At 44.2% G+C, this 25,470-nt stretch overlaps 5 protein-coding genes across 5 annotated transcripts; 1 reads left to right on the top strand and 4 right to left on the bottom strand.

Moving 5' to 3' along the window:
- Positions 1 to 2,361: 2,361 nt before the first annotated feature.
- EAF01_006107 (uncharacterized protein) lies at positions 2,362 to 4,764 on the bottom strand (the record flags this gene model as incomplete). The annotated part of the gene is made up of 2 exons (XM_038914361.1): positions 2,362 to 4,345; positions 4,406 to 4,764. 2 exons carry the CDS (start codon positions 4,762 to 4,764, stop codon positions 2,362 to 2,364), a joined length of 2,343 nt encoding a protein of 780 aa, XP_038770810.1.
- A 4,844-nt stretch (positions 4,765 to 9,608) lies between these two features.
- EAF01_006106 (uncharacterized protein) lies at positions 9,609 to 11,191 on the bottom strand (the record flags this gene model as incomplete). The annotated part of the gene is made up of 4 exons (XM_038914360.1): positions 9,609 to 10,037; positions 10,094 to 10,235; positions 10,290 to 10,760; positions 10,815 to 11,191. 4 exons carry the CDS (start codon positions 11,189 to 11,191, stop codon positions 9,609 to 9,611), a joined length of 1,419 nt encoding a protein of 472 aa, XP_038770809.1.
- Positions 11,192 to 12,046: 855 nt separating this feature from the next.
- EAF01_006105 (uncharacterized protein) lies at positions 12,047 to 14,467 on the top strand (the record flags this gene model as incomplete). Its single annotated transcript, XM_038914359.1, has 1 exon — positions 12,047 to 14,467. The coding sequence occupies one exon, from the start codon at positions 12,047 to 12,049 to the stop codon at positions 14,465 to 14,467; it is 2,421 nt and encodes an 806-aa protein (XP_038770808.1).
- A 753-nt stretch (positions 14,468 to 15,220) lies between these two features.
- On the bottom strand, positions 15,221 to 16,360 carry EAF01_006104 (uncharacterized protein; the record flags this gene model as incomplete). The annotated part of the gene is made up of 1 exon (XM_038914358.1): positions 15,221 to 16,360. One exon carries the CDS (start codon positions 16,358 to 16,360, stop codon positions 15,221 to 15,223), a length of 1,140 nt encoding a protein of 379 aa, XP_038770807.1.
- A 4,375-nt stretch (positions 16,361 to 20,735) lies between these two features.
- Positions 20,736 to 24,041, bottom strand: EAF01_006103 (uncharacterized protein; the record flags this gene model as incomplete). The annotated part of the gene is made up of 1 exon (XM_038914357.1): positions 20,736 to 24,041. One exon carries the CDS (start codon positions 24,039 to 24,041, stop codon positions 20,736 to 20,738), a length of 3,306 nt encoding a protein of 1,101 aa, XP_038770806.1.
- Between the last annotated feature and the right edge of the window lie 1,429 nt (positions 24,042 to 25,470).

The raw sequence follows: 25,470 nt of genomic DNA, 5'->3' as shown, positions 1-25,470 counted from the left end.
AAGATCTCTAGAATTTCGAAATCTTCTTTTATAATAAGAACGAACTCTAATTCTCAGAACAATCTTCTCAAATCAAGTCTAACAATATCCAGAGTCTTCAAGAGGTGCCGAATCTATATATCTGTCAAGTGTCTACTCCTTTATGCACGCCCTTAGACGTGCGGCATATCCTTGCTAAATCCATGCCAAATGTATGCCAAATCATTCAATATGTGATAACAATACCGATACCACATTGCCCCAGGCCCTACGGAGTAGGTTGTAGCTTCCTCTTCCAAATCACCTCGAATCAGACCTAACCGGACATACTAACTTATAAGTCTGTACATTTTTCCATTCGTGTTGTACATTTTGTACTGATTCCATTTCAAAGCTATCCCGTCGGCTTTAATTTCGAGTCTCTGCCAAAACTAATAACATCGGGTTCAATTGCTAAAGCTTCAATCTCCACCCTGTTGACATGGCTGACTTTGACAATTGGTAGCGAATGACAAGCAGAATGGGTCTTGATTGGTTCCGAATTCATGGTCACAAGAGCTACCTTTCCCCAGGAATATGCTTGGTCCCCAGCATTTTTGGCTTTCTTTGACTAAATAATTGCCTTCACCAGATTCAATGTGATGGATACCATTTTGCATTTTGGAGGATTTAGAGAAGGACAGTGAAAATATCACAACTAGGTCCCCATTACAGAATATGGGGATGGTCTAAATTGATCTCCACATCTCTACCATGTTCAAATTGGGGTATCGTCAGACTTCTGGAGAAGTTCTAGCCCGCACGATCAGGGCAGAAGTAATTAGTGGACTCCCGGGGAGCGCCAGTGTCTGCGACCCTAGTCAGTTGATATGTTGCAGCGCCCGTTTGAAGCGTCGGCATTGCTAAACAAGGAATTTTTTGAAGATGGAAAAGCCTTTTTTTACGTTTTTTATCCCAAGAACTGATACGGCCCACCACGCGACCTCATGAATCACTCATTTGTTTGCTCAGTCGATTCTCCAGAACTACATTTCTTAAGGGTACGTCTGGCCAATGATTCCAGGAGTTAGGAATCCGGAAGAGAAACGCTATGAATCGCGCACGAATTGTGAGCAATCGTGTTAATACGAGCATGTATGTAGTCTTCTCCTCATGCTCTAACCTTCTTAGGGAGGGCAAGCGCGTCCCATTTCCCTACCTGCTGATAAGTCGTTCCTATATCTATCTCAGCTATGCCATTACAGTTGCATTGTCTAAAATATCTCAACAAATCCAATAACATACAATGTCTGGTGGTACGCTGGTGCGGTTAGAATGGTCTCCTCGCAAAGGCATGTAACATCCAGCACAATTGCGCTGAGAGAGAGAAAACCACGTATCAGGAAGACTTTGAACATCGAGAGATAAGGTTTGCAATTTTCCTTGTCTATGCTATGACCGTAGGGTCTTCTCGTTGTTGAGTAATGGCATATTGCTTTACTAAACTAGTAAGGTTGCAAATTTGCTACTCAAACCGAATCAATTTCAACCAAACGATAAATCAACTATTATTCAGCTTAACTGGGGATCTCCTGCAATACCCTGTCGATAATTAGCCTTGAGGAGATTCGGGATATTATCATTTCCCTTTTGTTCTCGCTTATGAAATCCAATGAAGGGGGTACAATGACGCGTCTAGTGAGTAGATTAGAATAAGATATCTTTAGGCACTCTGCTCAATTAGGATTCCATACATCAATAAAGAGAACTACGGTCTTTCATACTCTTGTGTGAACTCATCGTTGACATCTTACTAGTATGTTCGTTCTATTTTCTCTGAACTCTACGCCAAAAAAATAATCGCGCAAGTTAAAAGCCAGAACCACCCCCTCTCATTCCCTTCCCGTCGTACACCCCAGCCACACTCACTGATACATCATTACATATAACTACATAGACATATAAATGTATAATAATTGAGGTCTATAACCTCCCCAAATTGTTACAAGAAAATATGAATGATATTTCATGGCATGTAGTAATTATGGTTTTAAGATAGAATAGCATAATTTGCACCTCGCACTTCCTTACGTTGGTCTTACCTTCTCATCCACCCTATACAGATGGTGTGAACAATTCATCCCGGGTTCAAAGACACAAGCAAGAAATGTAGTGTTATAAAAAAACGAATTGCTATTTGATTCAATGCATGTACATCGCATGTAGTGTCCAACCTATAACAAGCAAGCACACCAGGATATCCTCGTAAACCAAAAACCAAACGCACTTATGCAAATCCAACTATCTTGTCTCCGTCTTCGCGTTACCAAAATGTTCATGACTTCGTAAATAACCCCTGCCCGCGCTTCTTTTAAACCCGCTTCCCTCAAAAAGAAAATCGTATCAATCCTGATACCTCTCGTCCACAAACCTCGGATGAGGCAATATGTAACCGTCGTAACGTTCGCCTCTACTCTCCTCACTACTACTAACACTCGTACTTGGGCTTACCAACCCACTGCTTTCTGCTAAACCTGTCATTTCCTCATCAATACCGGTGGCAATTCTCCCATTAGTCCTACTTCCTGTCCCCTCAATTCCAAATCCAGTACCGCCTCCAAGTCCCATTCCCATTCCCATGCTTCCAAATCCACTGGGTAGACTCCCGCCTACAAATCCGAACGGGTTCCCAGGCACTCTTCTTGGGCCCCCACTTGCCTCCATCCCTTCCCCTACGCTTCCCACTCTACTCAAAGTTGGTTTCTCAGGCAACCCTTTTAATAATCCTGTACTTGTATCCAACATACCCATGGCCCATCTTGTCAGCTCGCCTCCTTTACAGCTGACTCCTAACGTCCACCTGTATTCTCCCAACCTCCTTCTATACCACTCAGCCTCTTCTCTTCCTGGCGCCGTCGCCCATAACAACGATCCAAAAGTTCCTATCAGCGCAAAGTTCGTCTTACTTGCAAAGTACCAGAACGATCTCAAATGGCTAGTCGTGAGTCGGTTGACAAAATCCATGGCGGATATTAGGCGAGTTTTGGCTGCACTGCGACAGATGTGTTGGATATAAAGATCTGGCTGGACAGGAGAGGATTGGCCTTCGATTTTAATGTGAGCATGCGAGGAGTCCGGAGGAGGCGTCAAGGAACGGATGATGCGACGATGAAGGGTGATTTCCGTCGCAAAATACGCGAGGTGCAGGAAGCCGGTGGAGGACAAGGGTAATTTAGAAGAGGTGGGAGGAGCGTCCATACGGAGACAGGCAGGTAGTGCCGAATACCAGTCTTTGAGTTTGAGCTGCACAGGCTTCGCGAGCTGAAGGACAAGGACTGTGCCTTGGGCTCCAGCATTGGCCACATTAGACATAGCAGATAGCGTGTAGAAGGTATCTAAAACTTCGGAGAGAATCAAAGAGAGAGCTATCATTTGACAGAAAAGTTGTCTGCCGCGATCGTGTTCGGCACTTTGCTCATCATTAGTCTCATCATGTTCGATATCCGGAAAATCATTCTGGGATAAGGGAAGAACAGCCCAGTTCGTAGCGAAAATATGGGACGGACGTCCATGCACTAACGATCCCCATTTATCTTGCATATATAATGCCCAAGCGAGACGTTTGCGGAGTCCGCGTTCCCACGGCGGAATTTTCCAATTTGAACAGTCGAGATGAAGACCCAATTCTTGGGAAATTGCTACAAGTTGTGCGGTTGGTGCCCATTGGTCGCCTTCTGGGGCTTGGGATAGTAGAAGTCCAGCTTGTACGGTTGATAGTTTGGGTCTATTCATGGCATCCGACAATGTCACTCTTGCTAATCTTTCCAGTTCCTTAAGGTCGGGCCTAGGCAGATGGGCAAGTTCTTCACTGTGGTCCCACCAATTGATCGCAAGAATGTATACGGCAGCCAAAAGAGGTGGAGAAAATTCTCGGTAAGATCTGTTGTACTTCTCCCAAAATACATTTTTCTGAAGGATGGGAAAGTTTGGATGGATGATACGGAAATATAAATCCAGCAGTATGGGACCGTGTGGTGCCACCAGATCTTCAATCGCATCCACATCATCAATCTGATGTTCATGGCCGGCAGTCGTATGATCCGGAAGCATTAAAAACGTATCAACATCGCTCACTTTCCTCAATGTTCCTCTCGATAACAAACTCTCATCTTGTGGATCAAAATGTGATAAATCAATGAGTGAAGGCTCGAAATCTGTAGTTGGACCAATATATTGACTGAATCGATCATGCTGTAACCCCAATGTTCGCTTTAACAAAGTTGGGCCCCCAATATTTGCCAAATCCTCGGTCAGTGAATTGGTAGCACCGGTACTAGATATGCTAGCCTCGTGGGGTCTGGACCTTTCGAAATTCCTATCAGGAGATCTGCGAACCTGTCAGCCGTAATTCGAGAACACACACATTCTCAAACTTATTTTTACATACCTTCTTTTAGCAATGGATTCTTCCTTCCCATCCGTATTCAATTTTCTCTTCCTAGGCTGTGGACTTGATAGAAAGGTGCAATCCTGAGAATGAAACTGACAAAGAACACACGTGGACTGTCCCTCATTGATCACGCATCTACTCTTTCTCCTCCTACAAGCATCACACGGCCTATCTTTTCGACTTCTCATGTTATTTCCCAGATCCATCGATGCCACACTACTCATACTCGTTGACAAACTAGAGATATCTCTGCCGTTTGATGAATCGTTGAGAGTATCGAGAATTGTGTCTAGATGAGGTTTCTTGGAAGCAATGGCAATTGGGGCAGTACGTGCTATAGAAGTTGGAGTCGACATGATGGCCACAGCGTAAGAAGATTCCAATGGAACAATATCCGCCGAGATCGTCAACGGCCAGGTTCCGTAAGTCTGTGTGAACCCGATGACCTGCTCTAGACCCTGGGGTTGGTACCGCGATACTGCAGCTGCCAGGGAAGATGGATGAGAAATGGGATTTTTGGCGTAGTTCCCTGTTCTCGGAGAAGCGCGATGGATGGCCGAGAATATGATAGCGTATAGGAAGGGTCTAGTGATGCATAAAGCTGCCTCAAAAGGGGAAGTCTAGCAAGATAGAGGGAGATATGATACTCCAAAGATGTGACTGGTTTGAAGAATGGATTATCAGATACCCTTATCGATGGGTATCTCCACTCTATTGCCTGTCAATATTTCTTGTATGCTTGAGGTCCCGTAATCCGGATATTCTTAAAAGAGCTTATCGGAGTCTGAAGTGGGAAAATTGTGGTGTCGTTCTGCACTGCGAATCTGCAAGTTCCCGGTCTGTGTTGAACGTGTAGATAAGAAAGCTTGGGTATGGTAAAGCCAACCGCATATAGAATATTTTTACTGATAATGGTAAATATTAAAAGCCTTTGATTCAATCCAGAATATTCTCCTCCCTGTATGTCCGTTAAAGTTGCTGACTAGATTCAGTGACTATCACTACTGCATGTGCCAGCTAGTGATTGAAGTAGGATGAGATGATGGATAGATTCCCACGTCATTGATGAGGAAAGGACTTCAACGGGAACGTATCAGGAGTTTCAGAAAACACTGAATGATATTGGTAAGAAGAACTTAATGAGAAGAAAGAGAGGGAGATTAGAAGCTTAGGAGATTTGGAGATATGGAGAGATGAAAGCTAGATCTGCATTTACTAGAAACAGCACTTTCGTAAGAGAAGCCCAGAATCCGGAAGATATTGGCCGAACTGTTACCAAACTAGATGGTAATAATAAGAGTAACTGAGTAAGTGAATAACTTAAATGATTAGCAGGACAAAGAGCTAGTCAATCCCGCGTTGTCAACACGTTCTCCCATGTTTTAAAGACGTAGCTTTGGCGTCCTTTTTTTCATGCTACAAGATAAGGCGAAGGGGACCAATATAAGATTTGACCGATATCTCTATCAAACAGAAATAATTATTTTTACATCAATCTACTAATCCGTACCTCGCATCTGCATTGCCGGTGCGATGGGCACATCCACATCCAACCCTAGAGGGATTTGGGTAGCGGTTAACTGTGTCGGCTTGGTAAGTTTTTGATAATTCGTCTAGTCTGCAACGTAGACAATGAACATTTTCCTGGCTGTTGGCGAACATTTTGGTCATCCATCTTGGAAAAGCTACACAGAGATTGGAAGCTTTCCGACTTCCCCTACTCGAGCAAAGCTCGTTTGAGTCGGTTTGACTCTTTCCAATGCTTACGCTTTGATCAACTTAAAGTCCCAGACATACTCAGAACATAGTTTTAATGACACCAGAATATGTATGAATATGCATCTTCAGAACCAATCAGCATATCTTATACGTAATTTTTTGAAACGCACCACCTTTCATTGGACACATGTGAGGAATTACTCAAAACTTACGGAGTTTGTAACATCCCATACATCCCATCTATTTCTCAATCTATTTATCTATTTCGACATTTCAACCACTCAACGCACGACATTTTCTTATCGTCTCTCAAACATCCTATCTCTTGGATCCTTGTTGCTGCCGACCCCTCGGCTACCCAAGTTATGATGCTATCCTAACTTTATACATATGCTAACTAATTAAGTTGCTCAGCCACTTAGCCAAGGTATAATCAAAGATATCTCTGCAGAGTGTGGTAGAGGAATAGCGGCTGTATGGGCTCCTCCATACGTGCATATCTATCCAGATCCAAGCAATGATGTTGATATCTAATGATCTAATCTAAACATGATCTTCTAACCCCACAACACACGACCCCTCTAGTGCATGATTATTGCTAAAAGAAACCTCCCAAACCCTCCAAACCCCGGTAGCTATTGGTCATACATCAGTTAAACTTCCATCCATCTGTCCAGCAGTTCCTACTCGATGCTAATTCAGCATATCGAATTGCCAATATGCGAAAAGACATCTCAGGGCCCTTTTCGTGGGTGGTTAAATCGTTATGTAATTCCGAGATTGACGCACATCCGAATTGCACTTTGAAATTGTTTTGTGTCACATAATTCGGGTGGCTTGTTTGATTGTAAAGAAAGTGGGATTATGAGGGGTTATACGATATCATATAAACTCGACAAACTGAGATCCTATTTAACTACATCTAGCCTAATATATTACCAATCTCCCCAACCGAACCTCTTGAAATTCGACATTTTTTTCACTTTTCTAAACGATTTATATATTTTTATCACATAAATCATGAAATCTGATTTTTTACAATTCTAATTGAAAAATCTTTTTAGTTTAGGTCCTATCTTTATTATTAAATACTAAAAGAACTTTTACTTATAGAGTAAAATATTGATGATAGACTTGATAATAGTTTATTGAGAATTTTCAGAATTTTCTTTTTTACTTTAGTTTGTGAGATAAGGTTTATGTACTAGGCTAAACACGATTAAATAGAATCTCAGTTTGTCGAGTTTATACGGTATTTACATTTGCAGTGAGAACAACAACACGCGTGATCGGAGTGTCTAAGGGAGTCCTGGAAAAAAGCCAAACGCCGAATGATTATTGGGGAATAAGGCGGTGAGATTCGACAAAGATTATGCTCTTTCACTGCTGTTGAACTTGCGTTACTGCATGCTGACGGTACATATTAATCTCTTACCTCATTGATTGAAAGCGAATGTCACTGACAGTCGATTTCGGAAATTGCGCATGGGAGAAAACTTCGGTTTTCGTGGAGAAAAGAGCGGTATGCTATGGTAGTGCTATCTTAGGTAAAAATTAGGCATTCAAAAGGAAAACTCAGAGGTGTATTACATGAAAGACGTGTAACATCACCAAGCTTTGTCGGCAGCCATGCTGCGTTGCTGATGGCCATTACCGCTGCCCAACTGTGGATGAATTTCTTCCGAGCAGCTGGCTTATTATACCGGAAACCTCCGGTCCGCTTTCGAGGATGAAGTGTCAACACGAAATCAAAAGGGTCTCATTCGTCGCTCCATGCTTTCAGATATCAAAGAATATCAAGAAAAGTCAACAGCGGGGCGACAAGTATTGTACCCCGCATTCGTGATTCACGCATGAACCACGATAAGCAGTCTCTTATCGTTCCACAAACACAGCATTGGAGCTTGACTCGCAGTCTTAAAGAAAACGACATCGTGAGCACTGTACATCCTTAAGGATCAAGATGAGCAGCAAGAGTTCCCCCCCCCCCACCAAAAAATAAGATGTGAGGCGACATCCAAAGGGCAACGGGGGAGGGCTATTAAATCCTTATACTGTCTCTTTACGACTCTGTCGTTTATGCACGTCATATTGTAGAATACTTGAAGCCAAGACCTATTCATCATATTGTTTGCATCAAGAAGTTCTCGAAAAGCAATCTAATTCTGCAAAGCCTCTAGCGCGCATGGTAGTTGAAACATGACGGAACGATTTGAGGAGTGGGCTTCAACGAAATTTTCGGCTACCGGGTAGGAATCATTCGATGTCTCCGGCGAGATGGTCAATTGTAAAGTAAGTGCAAAAAATCCCAGGGGTAGGATATTAATGTGAATAATCTTGTACGGATTGCTCGTATCTCGACGACAGTCTTGAGAACGAGCTCAACTCTCTCCACTCCGAATATGTTGGGATTGCCTCAATATCCTGGCCCTTCATTCCGTTGTATGAAACACAGTTAAAGGTGAAAGAGATGTGGAGTAATGGATCAAAGAATATTTCAGAAGCGCTAGTGGCCGCTCCTGCCCCTTTTCGCCATTCTTCGCTTACCCTTTCATGGATGAGATCAGTTGCATAATGGCATCTCTCCAATCTTAACAGACCAGTGTCCTTGACGTTGGGTAATCAGATTGACGTCTTCCATATCTTATTGCATACTGTGGTATATTTGATTCCGTATCCATAGACGGCAAGTAAAATCAGTACAAGTTGATCAAAATCAAGCCCTTCAGGTCAGCATTACCTCACGCGACAATCTCGAATATTCATTCGATGTGGAAGATAAACAGAGGTACCAGAAGCGATCATCTCAACAAAAGATCAAGCAAAAGTAGGGGGAGCTTCAGCACCAAAATGAAACTTCGAAAGTGTTCCTCAACTTCGTCTAGAGAAGCTATATTGATACCTATGCAAAATGAGGCTATTTGGAGAGACAAAGGATGGGATGTTAGTTGGTATTAATCCCACTCTGCAAACCTTTCAAGTGTCTTTACACCATTTTCAGGCCAATACTACATATGTACTATATTCAATATCATAGCAAAAGATCAAGGGGTGGATCAACACCATTAGAATTTGTCGGTGATGAAATGTCAACAGAGCTCTCAAAAACTCATTTTCACAAAATTTATGTTATGGAGAAGCAGCCTAATGAAGGAGTTGCGTATGTCTCGGCACTGATGTCTCTGAGATGAGCAAAACCAAGTTTGAATTTATTGTCATCGCGTCGAAGGATTTCCCATAATGTGCTTGGAGGAGAGGGCAAACGGATTATATCAAACGCGGGATTATGTTCACAGGTAGGTTTCAGAAGATCCCAAGATTTTCGATAGTTGAAATGTATGAAATCGTTTAAATCAACTCTTGTTTCACGGCCCCAGACAATGACTGGCAAGCCACCAATATAACCCATTATTGTACCATCTAACTGAAATAAAATTGGTATTATCTCTGGCCATTCTTATCACTGAATGCCATATTTCATCTAGGGTTCAACGTTCGCACTTCTCTCTGCAACCGCTCTTGCTTCCGCTTCTAGCAGTCTCCTCTCCTCCTCTGCTTTATCATCGTGAGTCTGATGGCCGGCAAAAATAGCCAGTAGCCCTAGATCGTAGAAGGCTTTAAGAATTCCCGCGGAGACAAATACAACCCAGAAAAGATTTTGTCCCGCCAACACGCCCGTGATGACTGGGCCGAGACTTTGCGCACATGTCTTAACGACATTCAAAAGTCCCATGACCGCAGTGCGTTCGTGGGAATGGACGACTGCGGCGATAAAGGCAGCACGCGGTACTCCATCCATAGATGATGTGGAGTGTCGGAGTATGAGAAATATTATTGTAAAGAGAAGGCTAGAAGGCACGGGCATCAGAGCGAGAAAGATAGTTGAGGGAAGATGAGTAAATGCCATCGTCTGTTGGAGGTACTGTGTTAGAAACAACTGCATCGTGAGAGGAATTGAAAGAGTACCTTGACATTTCCAAAACGTTTTGCTAAAGATGACGCAACTAGCATTGAGCAAGCTGATATGATACTTGTAGTGAAGAAAAGAGAGCCCAATTTCCCTTCTTCAATGCCAAACTTCTCATGGAAGAAATAAGTCACCCACGAGCTGCGTTCCTCTGATTAGCTTAACAGAGCAAGAGTAGAATGGAATCAGACTCACAGGGGTACAAGACCGGACGCAAAAGAATCAAGCCCCAGCAAGAGGCAAAGATTCAACACAATGACTCTGCTCTCCTTGCTTATATCGGGCAACTTTGAGACAAAATAACCTTTTTTCGTGGCAACCACCACTTCAGCTCCGTCGCCTAACAATGGAGCAATTTCCGGGTCCTCGACCGGCGAATATCTATCCTCAATCTCCACTGCTCGACTAAGTCCTACTGAAAGTAAAAGTTTGATGAACCCAAACAGCGCGTAGCTCCAAAATACAGCTCGATAGGTAGAGATATCAGTCCAGCCACACTCATTTCGTAAGTAATTGATGACCCAACCAGAAACAACAAATCCAAACGCCTGGCCCGCTGCTCCTATCAACGAATACCACGCATATATGTCGCTTCGATTTGATGCGGGGGTAAGTTGTGCAAGAGTGGATTCTTCGATTGCTCTGAAGGGACCTATTTCATTTCCACTATGAACGTGATATCAATACCTCCGAACGGCAAAAAATTAGGCTGTATCATACCTGGGACTGATAACTCCCAAAACGGCAGCAGCAAGTAGAACCCAATAGTTCTCACAAATCGCAAAAACAATACCGCTCCCCATCATTAGCCCTGAGCCCACCGCCAATATTGATTTCCTTCCCAGCGCATCTGCGAATAATGTAAGAACAAAGCTAATCAATGTATCTCCAACCAATGTCAAGGTCATGAAGACCCCTATCCTCGTCTTGGAGATTTGAAGTATGGACAGATATTCAACGAGAATGAGGGTGGCTGTGGCATATGCAAACATTCGGGTGAAGCGTTGAAGGCATAGAAGTTTGGTATCGAGGGGTGATTTGCAGAGAGTAATGAGGCCCACCTCGGCGATGAAATGATGGAAGTATCTCAAAGCCATCATGAATTACCTTACTTGTGCCAGTCGTAAACGAAGGTCTGGAGGTGAGCTTGAGCTTTTGAGCTTGAGATTCCGGAAACTTCATGTATCTAAATTCTGACTGCAGATCGAAGGACACAAGAAGAAGAAGAAGAAGCAACAAGAATTAGCAATGGCAATGGAAATGAAATAGAAATCAAGAGAGAATCTTTATGTCTCTAATACTTATAGCTTGAGATACAACAGAATTTCAAACGAAATCTAGCTGTAGCTATCTAATTATACCTATTAAGGAACAGGATGGGAATAAATTTTCTCTCACCAATTCGAGACTGAAGCCTGGATTTAGAGAGTTGTGAGGGGTCCATCATTGATAGCGATGTCGACATCCTAGCACCATCGTCTGATAAGGTTAAGATTGACACCCGCGAGACAACTGCAATTCATCCACGGCCGGTGAACAATTATTCCAGGCCAACATACCCATTGATAGGTAAAAACACCTCATCAATTGAGGCTAATTCACAGCATCGTGGGAAAAGGCAAGGCAGAGTTCTTGATGAGCTACTGGTCGTGCGAAAAAAAAAACAAATCGTGGTTCGTAAATCATGATGGCGGGAGCCTTGCTTCCAAATCTCCAACAAACATGGCTTGGCTTTGACATGGCCATCTTATATTTTATTCTACAAGCGTAGATTCGAGGAAGTCCTTGGCCTTGAGCATACTATCAATTATCTTCCAGTAAGGGGCGATTCTCTTTGTGAGACATAGTCCAATGCGGAAACTGCATGCCGAAGATATCTTTGTTGTGAAAATTGATATCTTCATTTGATCTCAAGTCAAAACCTGCAACATTTTGAAGCTTCAGTCATCATCATGGCACCCCAAAAAGATACTAATGTTATTCCTGCCAGAGTGAGATTAGCCCGGGCAGCAAAAGACAATCCGAAAACATCATCTGAACCTGTCCCAAAGACTACGCCCCAAAAGATTAAGAAAACTCCAGGTCGTTCAAAGAAATCCGTTCCTGAGAAGATATCCACTTCAGAGACAAGTTCGGCTCACAAAGGAAAAGTAAAAGGACGAGCAGCAACTACGGGGGAGCCCTCGAGATCTACTTCTAATGATCAAATAATACGTCAAGAAGCAACCTATCCGAATCCATTCTCCACAGAAAGCTCTCGTAAGAACACCGCAGCTTTGCTTTCTCAATGGGATTCCACCAAGTCCCCAGCTTTCAATTCACCAAGTTCGCGAAATGGGTTGGTCAATGGAACACCAAAGTCTAAGTCGCCAAGATCTGCGAGATCCAAGCATGATAGAACATGCTCGATGACAGATAAGGCGCACATTGCAATTCCCCCACCATCTTCGAAAGACAGAGGAGAGCAGACCTCTCAGCTCTTCGATGCCAACAAACAACAACGCTTGAGTTCCCTAGCGGAAGGAAAGTTCCCCGATCCGACTTACCCACGGGCGAGTATATCCACTGGAACGGAACCTTCTCCGGGGTTCAATGCCGCCATGGGGTTCAGATACTCTCCAGGATTTGGGGGACCGCATGGCTTCAACACGAGTCCAAGAAACCAATCTGTTTTTAACCTGGCGCGAAATAGTTCTATAATACCAGGAACTGGAGTTCTATCATCCTCAGGGAAAACAGCAGACCAAACTAACCCCGGTGCTGCTGCTGATACTAGCCGCAGTTTTCGTGCTGATGGAGAGGGACTTAGTATTTCATCATCTAAGAACGTACCTACAGCTCCAGCTGGAGGGTTCCCGCAATATTCCTCAGGGTTCAGCCCGCAATATCCTCAGACTATGACGCAGTATTCAGACTTTTCTTCAACAAACTGGCCCTATTCAATGGATTGGAATCAAAATAGGTTTTCAGGGCAGGTACACACAGTACCTCAATCATTAGGATCGTATGGACCGTGGTTTGGACCCGGACACCCACGAGACTTCGATTCCGAAAAGCAAGACTGGTATGCTGATTGGATGGCGTCGCAGCAAAACTTTCCTTCAATGCCAGGCTACCTTTCCAACCCGATGATGGGTTACTATCCAATGCCAGATTTTGAACATGCTACTGTAAATATTCCACACCACACGGCTTTCGGGCTGGACCAAGCTGCTCAGGATGCCACGGTGATTGACGATCCAGAACCCCAGGGTATCAGAGAAAGTAGAATGACACGGGAGAAAACCATGCTTGTACCAGGCGGAAAGATAGTCAAAACAACGACAACTGTATTTACGCCCACCGACGAAGAGAAAAATAAAGAGGGCAAACAGGTTGAACAGAATATAGAAGACAAAGTCGGTATAGTCGTAGTAGACAAAGAGGGCAATGTTGATGTCGAGTCTGGAGATTGGCTAGCGGGGTTCAACAGAATCGAAGGATGGGAGATCGAAGCTTTGCTCGGACAAAGTAAAAGGTGGCGATCTTATAAAAATCGGAATGGAGTTACGAAGAAAGTCATTACGAAGAAACTAAATCATAAAAAACATCCAGCCTCAAAGAAAGCTATTGCTCCGTCACAACAACCAGTCTTACCCCAGCTGCGTCCAAACACCCCCCAATTTACAGGATTCGCGATTCCCAAGTTTGGAACTCTCAATAACTCTATATCCAACCCCATATCACACTCTATAGACTTCATCCCCTTTGATTCGCCGCCCCTTGCCAACACAAGGTCCGCTCGATCACGAGCCACACTTGTATCAAAGCCAAAGCCTCAACCTATCAAAAAGGCAGCCTCAAAGGAAGCCCCCTCGAAAGTTAAATCCAAAACACCAATACCGATACCTAAGCTCAAAGCCGCCGCCAGCAAAGTCACCAAGCCACCCGTAACTCCAGCTCGTAGCCTACGTTCAACCGACTCCCCTTCCAAAGCGAAAACATCTGAGGTTAAACCTGCTACCAAAATCAGTCCCTCCAAATCCAAATCCTCAGCAGCAAAAGAATCCACTAAAGCTAAAGCTGCCGGCAAACAAGCCGCCGCGAAGCAGAAGAAAATGCAAAATGTCATTAACCAAGGGAAGTCTCCCAATTCTGCAGTGGATTCTATCGGCAATGGCGTCAACCTCATCAACGGCTTTACACGCAACACCGCAGAGCTACAGAAAGAAGTCCAACGTGATCAAGCTCTTGCCAGTCAAGCCGCCGAAAACCTAGAGCGATTCCGCGGAAAAGGCGCTGAGCAAGCTTCCCAGCATTTTGAGAAGCTCATAGAGAATGTTGAGAAAGGGCGCAAGGAACTGGAAAGGCGTAATAAGAAGCCCAATCCATGAAGGAATCACCGAGAGACATAGAACATGAGAAATCATACAGTTAGCCATGTGGAACGATCTGTAGAACTCTTTGACGGGTTAGCTAATATGCACAATATTGTATCTTGTGGCAATTTTTTTATTTGCCTTTCTAAAAAGATTTGGTAATGGTCGTCGCGCAAGTCCTTTTTTTGATAATATAGTTAGTATATGCATGTGAACAATTATGCTATGTCAAGTTTTATTTTAACCTGCCTGTATTTCCTAATCTACATACATTTCTCTCGAAGCCGAAAGATTCGTTTTGCCTCTGCACACTCTTTTTTTCATGTCCACATGTGTCAGATCGATGTTGATAAATCAAATTACCTACTTAAAAGATGCATGTATGTGTGCATGTATCAAGCATCTAACCTCCAGAATTTTCTGCGACAGGAAAGTTGAGCACTCTTTTCCAAGAAACAAGTTTGCTCGAAACGGATACTGATTCTGTATAGAGAGTTCAGATATTCCTCCGGCTTTTACTCTAGAACAAATACATATTATTGAAGCCAAAATCAGCTTTAGAATCATGGACAAATACGATTGCGAAAGATATAAGTGTGAAATGGAATTGAAAGGGGTTTGCCGAACCATAATGCCCAAAAAGTGAAACTTTTAGATCAAACGCAAAAATAGACTTCGAGACTATTGCTGTAAGTGTACACCAACAAGCTGTGTAGAACGATGGATGAAGATCAAACGCCTAGAACCTAGAGCCAGAGGAGACCTCATCTAAAGGCTCTTCTCTAAAGTAACCAATTCCCGGAAGCCTTCTTTCCACTTCGTTATCTCATCACTAGTAGGATGAGGTAGCGGTGCACGACCATATCCTCCATATCCCAACCAACTCTCCATACCAGCCTTAGTGCTCACAACACCTCCCTGGATAGCGGCCCAATCACCTTGAGCAACGATTTCCTGAAGTTTCTGAGCTTCCTTGATTTTTCCTTCGTGGTATAATTTGGTCATTTCGATGCAAGCCTTCGGGGCAATATTTGCTAACCCGGCGAGGATCCCATGACCACCTCCAATCAGACTTTGTAGGGTGAAATCGGCACTGCCTCCAAGAACCAAGAATGGCGGAGATGCGGGGGAATGTGGCTTGGAAGTTCTTGTGGCTGCCACGATTCGGTTCAATTTGCCAGTATTGCCACAAGTCAGCTTCACACCCACGATGTTGGGATGAGCTGATAATTTGATGATGACGTCTGATGAAAGGTCCATACTGGATACCGCTCCCGGATAGTTGTAGATCAACAATGGAATTGGGGATTGGTCCGCTACAGTCGTAAAAAACTCGATTACGGAAGCAGAGGAAGGCAAAAATAGAGGTGCATAATACGAAGGTGGTAGAATAAGTGCGTAATCTCCTCCAGCCGCGAAGGCTTCTCGGCAATATTGCACCGTTTCTCGGACAGATTGTGCGCCACAACCGACAACGATAGGAAGATGTGGGAACCCAGCCGAAGTGAGTGCGGCACGAGTTGTTGCCGTCACAGTCTGACGTTCTGCGTGGGTGAGATTAACAGCTTCGCCGTTAGAGCCTTGAGTGGCTAGACCTGTGACTCCAGCTTTCGCGAGACGAATCGCATGACTAGAGATAGTTTCCGTATCGAGTTCTTCCGTGGTCGGGTCGAAGAAACAAACTGTGGGAACGTAAACGCCAGGAACTAGAGGTCGAGCCATGTGATCGTCGGCTTCTGTTGAGACACTACTGTATGACGAACTGTATGAGGATTCTTTCACTGAATATATGCTATTTTCGTTGCTCGAGTCTCCTAAGAGAGAGTTTATTGGAGGATGGAAAGACATTTTAAAATCTCTTGAGAACTCTCTCGCAGGTGAAGATGGATCGTTACTGTGTGGCGCCATGGTGAATATAAGGTATTCGAATTATATGTACCAAGATGTGTGCTAGAAAGAAACAACAAGGCTATGCTTTTTTGGAATGTGAGGGTTTAGTTGGATTCTATTTGAGAAGGCAAGTCTAAGACAACATTGACTCAAAGGAAGGCAAAGTTCTTGAAATGATGTTATCAAGGACCTTTGCGTGGGTAACAATTAGATATTAAATATTGCTTCCTCGGCATGTTCCTGGTGGCGTATACGAGCTACTTCTTTCGTCGCATAGTGTGGGGGGTCAAGAATACTCTAGGAGGCGGACCTCGTAGCATGGCTTGTTTTCCCTAGTCATGTTAGTAAACGGCGAAGAAAAGTAAGACCAGATACAAATGCAAGATGGGCGATTGTGAAGCGTAGGCAGATACTAGCCTTGCATAATGGTAAAGAAAACATCGTGAAATCTAAATGCTACTTTCCATGTTGACGACGGCAAGAAGTAGCAGGTGATGGGCAAGTGACGACAACTAACCCCTCAATTGCCCGACCAATTACACGCTTAGCTTAACAAAGCTGGGTCCTGATCTGGCAATTAGTAATTGATTGACTGCATCTCGATATGTGATATGCTGCACGCTCCGTTTTTGATCAATGATCATCAACGATGTTGTATTCTGAATTCAATAGAGAACGGTAGAGAAGCCTATCTTGGTGTTTTCTGCTTGCCAAGAGATGAAATGTAAGGAAAAGGGAAAGTGAAATCTCTGAACCCCGTATTCCATTGCATGTCGGGCACCGTTTGATCCTTCCTAGACAACTTCACCTCACCGCATACATGATACTTCAGGTAAAGTCGAACGTTTATCCAATAATCTGTTGCCAAATTCAATTGCTTATTTGCATCATGACCTCAAGAAACATCCACCTCTCCGAGTACGATAATGTAAGATCTTTTCAACGGGTTTGGCTGGGGGGCAATTCCTGGATCTTGATTGATGGTAAAAACAAACAAAAGTTATGAGATGGAGGCTCAGACTCAGAGCAGTCTCACTCAGCACTAACCACACTATATTCTCTAGAGCTGAACTTTTGTATTTTGCCAAAAGTTCACTCATATTGGGCTGGAGAAATCATGCCCATAGAAAAGTTTGTCTTTCTTCCAGGTGTATATGAACGTACGTAGTCTGGCCTTTCATCGAATTGTAGTCTTACTTGTCGCTGCAGAGTGAAATGTCTGCTGATACGGTATAATGACCTCGATCCCTGAAAATCGCGGGGTTCATCGACCCTGGTCGTGTAAGATGATTCCCCAGATGGCTTAGCTGGAACAAGAATCCAAGATCATGGTGTTGGTAACATGTTTGGACAGCCGTTTCTTGTCGCGATTCAGTGAAGGAGCGTGGGGGTGGAGAAGTGAAAGGAATGAATCAACCATAGTTGAGCCAACGAGAATCTGGGGTTTTCTATGATATCTTGGCACACATGACATCGACTTCCACTTTCCGTATCGAACAACCAGAACCCCGAACCCCCTTCTCCTAGGATCACGAGATATAAAAATCGAAGAGATGTATCATATTCTTGAGAGGCGAAATTACATAATGACTCGACGAGAACCAGCAACTAGGAACCCAGAGACGACATCCCCAGCGTACAATCAGACCACGCTGTCGCCTCCAGGCTTCATTAGTGTCTGCGGTGATACATGATACATAATGCATTCATCATACCAATGATTGAATGGGACCACGATGCAAGATCTTACTCTCGCTTGATCATTCAGCGCGTTATGTTCTTACCAACATATAAACCTCGGCATTCGAAATGGTCTTACCTACGAAATCGAGTCAAATCAGACCATCGTTGTGAGAAATACGACGAGAGCTTCTTAGAATAGGCAGCTCCCGTGGTATATTTTTAATGCGTTTCCCTTGAAGTACCTCTACCTGCCGAATGTGATTCGCCAAGCAACCGATGCGATAAAAACCTCTTATCACTGTTTTTTTGACATTCGAAAGCAGCGCGGATTCGAGATTTTCAGAGCCGGTAATGTAGCTATGACAATCCTTGCACATTTTCCCCATTTAGAAGCTCAAAATTGTTGTCTTCCATGATAATAAATGTACACCGGTATTGTTCGTCTACCAGAAAGGTATATGTCTAGCACACCCCTTGGCGCCCGTTTTCAGATGCGTCCGAACACAAAAGAGGTACCATGGCACGTGGACATTAACCTTCAAGTTAGCACAGTGAACACAGCTTGTAATCAACAAGCTACTCATTTTACAAAGCGAGCAGACTATGTGCTGTGTTTACAAGTGCATTCGACAGTTGTCCTACTATGGCGTCTTCTCAATCACACCAGGAAGCGGGCCTAGCATTCTCCATACTCGGCCATGGCCCCGTCGCATCGAAGATCTCTGAATATCGTGATTTTCCATAAGCTTCAGAGCTTGAGCTTTCGGCAACCAAAGAACGTTATTTTCGGCTGGTACAAATACTTGGGCATATTCTTGTCGCAACAGGTACCGATACGAGCCTTGCCCAAGCTTGCCAATAGGATGCCGTCATCTTTACGGATATGGGAAGGACACCCAGTACCCACCTGGTTCGCATAGAAATGAAGTTGTGTAATATGTATGCGCCTAGTCTCTCACTAAGCATCTAAAACTAGATTCGTGGTCCATTGCCGGCTCGGTTTATCCGGTGTGACACGCGTACTGGTCGTACCTCTCGGGCTAGATTATTCAGCCATTCTGCAATTCATCCCGTTTGTATTGGCGTGGGGAATCACTTCACATACACGAGTCACGACATCTAATTTTGGTGCCCCTGCTTGTAGTGGGGGTCATGCGCGAGTGGAAGTGATGGCTTCTTTCTCTGAGTGGCGAAAGTGATTTCCCGTCAACTTGAGTATCTGAACTCTTTTATCTTTTTCCTACCTCAATACACATGCTACCTTGTACCAGTTTGCTTGACAGTCGCGTTGAAATGAAATTTGTCTTACTGGGTAAACAGTTACCTGGATTGTACAGTAGGTAGTTACTATGGCTTCATAGCATATTGGAAGTTCGATGCCAGATTTACCCGTGGCAGAGCGTTGAGCATTTATTCCTCTGCACCTTATTTTACCAAGTTCCTACTGTACTATATAAACCCTCTCAGAGACAGTTTCTCCATCGAGAGCGCAAAGGCGGCAAACAGGCTTGTTTGTTCAGGTCAAATGCGCTCTCGTGGTGGAGTGGTAACACGCCTGGTTCGAATCGGAAAATACCCCATCGGGGGTTTCTCCTCCCGCCCCTCTCGTGGGGCGGTAAGGTTTTGCCATTCTGGAAGGCACTGTCCAATTTATTCCTTTCATTTTTGGAAGAGTAGAATCGGTGGGCGAGATTGGTGTCGTCAGCGAAGCGAGGCGACGTCAACATATATTGTGGGGCGACAAAGCGGTGGAAATAATAGGCGGTCTGCTTGCCTACGCGGAGTTGGGGTGAGAATACTGGAATAGCCAAGTGAAACAAACATGTGGTAAATAAAATGGTGAATGTGGAGACAAAGACGAATGATGATATATATACTCATCAAAAGTCCAACTTCTTTCGATGGCCTGCTTAAACACCAGAGCTGAATGGTAACTTTGGTCGATAGCTTTGAATACGCGACGACAATAGCAGACCACTCACTTACCTACTTGCTGCACGCTTTCAATATTTTTTTCTCAGATTGTTGGTGCTCCTCCATTTCCCCAAACCCTCTGACCATATACTCTCCCTAAAAAATCTTTCACTTCCTTCTGTTTCAAGCAAGCCTGCCTCATCTTCTCCAGCATATCTTGCAATGCCACCTTCGCAGGCATAATTTTGGAGACGAGGGAAAAAACTACCTCCATCTTTAGATGTCCAAGTTGAGTTTCTACATAGGAGGTCACCCGGCACTAGTATATTCCATAAAGGTGAAGTATTCGCTATTGTCATTTTCGCGCGGGATTGGAGAGAAAGACTGCAACGCATGTGACAGTGGATAAGTAAATGAAATGGCGCTTAATGAAGGGGGAGAGTGGATTATCATGGGATAAATAGGTGCTAGATGAAGATGATGGAGTGAAAGAAAATGATCTGATGCCAGGAATCTAGTTATGTGTAGAAAGGAGTACAGGTATCCCATGATGTCATGTAGAGACTGTTGGAAAATGAAGCATATTAGGTTGGATTAGGTAGATGTGGTACTGTAAAATCTCGTCAGGAATCATACGGACTAGAAAAGTTTTCTCATTTTGATTTCAGGCGATGAAACGGATTGGCTATATGGACTTGATCATCAGTAGGTGCTATTATTAGAACTCATCGCCTCATAATTCTTCAAAAGTACCTTGTACACCGAGAGAATAACCACAATCCTCATGTGATTACCCTCAAGCATCCCAAGCCTCCACTTCTTTTTCCCAGTCATCTACTGCAGAATCTTGTTCTTCTTTCTTCTTTTTCGCCGCAGTTCTGGTCCCTAGAACGGTGAAGCTGCTTTTTACACCTATCTCTGGCCTCACTGGAGCTTTGCTTCCGCTGGCTCCTTTGGCCACTTGACTCCACCCACCACCTAAATGATCATCTTCTCTCCTGACGACATTCAAACTCGAATCCACACTACAGAGAACAACTGTCGATGCTAATTGAAGTGCTTTAACCTTTTGAAAAAGGCTATGCTGCATAGCAGTTAGTGCGGAATCGACTTTCGTGTACCAAGTCTCGGGAGCTTTTCCACGAAGAACAACTTCGCCAGAAGGTAGGAAAGATACGTCGAAATTGAGGCCCGCATTTGCGAATTCAGACGAAAGGTCGGTGTGTATCTCATCAATAGTTAATCCAAACCTAGGATTCGATAATAAGAATGCATTGAACGGTTCGGCAGTAGCAACCAACCTTTTGGAAGATGCGGCTTCGACGACTGCCACTGGCTTGACTTTGACACATTGCGCTAGAGTCTTCAATGGCGCAGATACAAAGCGTGGTGTCTTAAAGATTGAAACGTGGCGATGTGGCTCTGGATCTTGACTTTCACTATCAAGACCATAGTCTTCCGCCAATGAGTGCAGAAATGCTCTCTGATGAGATGGCATGGGCTTGAATCTTAATCTCTTCTCCGATGGATCCGCTGCGAAAACGCGAAATTCGCGCTCGTAGGTTTGACAAAATTTGAGCATGTCTTTGACCATATCCAATGTTTGTTGCGAATATGGAATATGATCATCCGTGTGAGTGCTTGGGTCAATATTCAAAGCTGCGGCAAGCTTTGCATTGCGTTGAAGTTTAAGACATTCGTCATTACAATCTAGTGTCTTTTTCGAATTGCCCTCGCTGCTTTTCGATGCGAGACATTTGACCGCTTGTTTCTGATGTTGACATTGGCAGGTGATGAAGGTTTTGCCTTGGCAAGGTAGTGTTTCCTTACAGGGGTAAGGGGCATGGCAAGCGTCGGTACAGGAGTGATCGCAAACGCTTTTCTGTCTTCCGCACGGTTGATGACATGGCGAAGTCGCGTCTTCGCATTGTCCAGGACGATGGCAGAGACTTTGACAAGAATGTATACCGCACTTTAACTTCTTTCCGCATGGCAAGCCACACCTGACTTCAGTGAACCAACACGGAATGTTTTTCAAAGTCCGTTTGCCACAAATACAAGGCTTCTCTACAAGGAAGGGACACTTTGGACAAGCTTCGCCATCGAGATGGCATTGATGCTTAGTTTGTGGATGACCACAAGTTCTTGCTCTTGTACAATCACAACGGCATTCAGGTGGTTTCGTCCCGCAAGGCATTGGAGGCTGCAAAACGGTACGGCCACAAGCGCAGCTGATTTCTTCAAAGATAGCCTCACGACATGATCTACAAGGGCCCTTGTGACAAAGTTCAGCGCAAGCATGTTCACCACATTTGAGTGTACGTCCACAGACTTTGAGACAGATATGCTCAGCCTCAATATTCTCTTCTGTCGGCGGAGCATTCAAAGCACGATGCTTTCGTTTTGCAGCTTGTCGTTCACTTGCTTTCTTTTCGCCAGAACAACATCGCTCGCCGCATTCGTGCCTTCCACAGTTGAGTGTTGCTCGGCATACTCGAGGGCACTGGGGCTTCTCATCCACTCCTTGATGACACATAGTGTTTGATGTTGTCCTACCGCAGCGACATGCAATCAACACCGACTGAAAGCAAGGTCGGCACTCGCCTTCATGGCAAATACCTTGGCAGGTATGCCCGCACTTCAACGGCAATTCGCATTTCTCTTGACAGTGAGGAATATGCTGGGTGCAATCGGTCCGTGAAGTTTCAAGGAGTGTAGAAATTGGCGTTTTCCCGCAGGGACAAGTTGTGACAACGTCGGGCGACAATGGACAGTGTGCAGGCAATAGGTCTTGAGGGTGGCATCTAGTCTCACAGTAATGGTCTGGTTTACCGCAATCAAATGGTCTACGGCATTCAGAGCCACAGTCAAAAGATCCAATCCATGTCCTCGTGGCCAAACTTTCACTATCAAGCGTACTGGTTGGTGCTTGACTTTCACGCTCTTCATCGCGTTCCGAGCAAGGTAGAGTTTTTTCGACTTTACCACAATAGCATGTTGATTCGATAAGAACCTCGCAACTGCCACAGAGGCCCTCATGACAGGTGCGCTCACAGTTATGTTCTCCGCAGGGAAGTACATCGTCGCAGATTTGCCCACAAGCCCATCCGCTTTCGTACTTCGTATCTAAACATCTTCTTGAAACCGTTTCTTTGCCACAAAAGCAAGGAAGTGAAGGCCCCATATGAGCGCAAGGTGGACACGGTCCAGCATGACACATAAGATCACATGGATGAGGACAGTGTCCGATCCGCTTTTTGGAACAACTCTGCCCACAAGAATGTGGTGGTAGCCCAGCTACTGATCGTGGTTCAATCTCCTTCTCACACCAACAAGTATACGATATTGGTAAGTCTTCTTTGGGCAGGTTACAACCAGGACATCTCCATTGTCTCGGTGGTGGCAATTCTCCATTTTCAACTGCTCGTTGCTGATGTGTAGATACTTCATTCTTCGACCACCTTTTGACACATGATAAATGGAGAACCGACCAACAACTTTTACAGTTCCATATCTTAGAATTTGGTAAAACTTCGTTGGTACAAATTGCGCACTCGTACTGGCCATTTGTGATATCTTCGTGTGTTCGAGTGGCAAGATCTGCGGCTTGCGATTTCGACATTCGACGTGCGCGCGGAGCTCGAGAGGGCCCAGGTCGGGTGGCAATAGGATGCCCAGGTGTAAAAGCTGGAGCATCTCCAGCGAAGGAGCCAGCGTCAGATGTAGGATCAGTATGCGAGTTTGAGGTAAGTTGCCCTCCAAACACTCTTCCATTGGCCATGGGCTGTCCGCGACCTCCCCCTCTTCGACCGCCTCGTCCAAACCCACCTCTTCTGCCATTACCGCCTCCTCTATTGTTTGCGTTCGAATTTCGTGAATTCGACGGGGCAGGAGGATTTGAGTCTGGCAGTGGTGCCACAGAAGCCGGTCTGAGAGCTAAAGGACCATTTGGTACTTGTGTCGTTAGATTTGGAGTAGCGTTTGTGTTTGCATCTGCTGGTGCAGATCCATTGTTCCGATGGCCACCCCGTCTTGGGCGACGAGTTCGTGTTCGAGGAGGACGATTGGAGCCAGAAGTTTGAGACAATTCTGCAGTGGCCATGATATGTGAATATAACGAGCCTGTGATACAACCAGAAATTCTCAATAGTTGGTGTGCTAAAATCGATTATTGACCAGTGGCGGGGCCGTTATTTTTTTTGTTTACTGCGATGCAATACAGACAGATTTAAGAGAGCTTGCAGATACGAAACTTTCGTAAAATAATAAGCAATTGCGCCTCAAGATATATGGCGACTTCAGACAAGAAAAGGAATAAAAAGATTAAATGGTAGAAAAATAGATGAAAATGCTTTTTGCTTGCAAGATACGGAAGTCGCACTCTTGTATATAGAGGGGAATAAGGCTGATTTTATTGTGGCAATCCATGAGCTCTTTATCGACGCTAAACTTATCAACTAGCGCTCTTCTGGACTCTTCGTATAGATTTGTCAACTCCAAGACTCATACATGAGAGTTGACTCATACTCGCTCATTATCTGGAACATTGTAACATTTGCATTGCATCATTGTATGAGATGACTCTGAAGAATCGAATGTGTAAAACATCTTGATTCATGAGTCGAGACTGGGTACTACAGACTTATTGTCGCAATCTCTGATACGAGTGAAGTTGTATCAAATCTTGGAACTCAACAGCCTCGCGCTACGGCTGGTCGAGGTCTTTATTCTTAACCTTACTCGTAGGTAACTAGGCTAGCTATATGCTGACGACCACGCTTTATTGTTGGTTTTGTCGGTCATAAAAATATGTACTGTTGCTTCGTAGAGCTACATGGCACAAGTGACTTGGTCTCTCTACTGACAAAGATCTCAATGAGAACTTAGGTATTTATTCCTTCTCCAACATTCGAAGGAAGTTATCCACCATGGCGGTGCATAGGTAGATACAACATAGACGCCTGAAGAAAAAAATATCGATATAGCCTCAGTTGTGCAAAGGAATCGCACTCAGCGGTTATCTTAACATGTACATATAAGTATGATACCTACTTAAGTAGTTTCTTCTGTTGGCATTCATTTCCTACCATTTTTCTCTTCGTAATTCGACACGATGACATATAACTAATAAGCTTAGTTGACTCTTTCTTCAACATCTCACCCCTTTCGTTCTCGACTGAGCTGTCTTCTCGCCACTTCCTTATCAATCTATCAATATCCAAACACAACTCCTCACTCACATTTAAGATTCCAACTTTGAGTTGAAATCTTTCAATATGCCTCACTTTACCACTAACACAGATTACAACCTATCTAATCCCAAATCTTCCTCTTCTCTATCGTCATCTCAATCCCTCACAACCTTCTCACTCTTTCCTTTTCTCCCCCCAGAACTTCGTCATCAAATATACACCCATTGTCTCCCCTCCCCTCGCATTCTCGAACTGGAATTTTCTCCCCCCTCTCAAACATTCGTTCCTATCTACTTTTCCTATTCTAGCATTCCCGTTCTTCTCCATCTCATCTCCGAA

The sequence above is a fragment of the Botrytis porri genome (assembly GCF_014898465.1).
Source record: "Botrytis porri strain MUCL 3234 chromosome Unknown BPOR_007, whole genome shotgun sequence".
Lineage (NCBI taxonomy): Eukaryota > Fungi > Ascomycota > Leotiomycetes > Helotiales > Sclerotiniaceae > Botrytis > Botrytis porri.
This window is presented reverse-complemented; position numbering and strand designations above follow the sequence as displayed.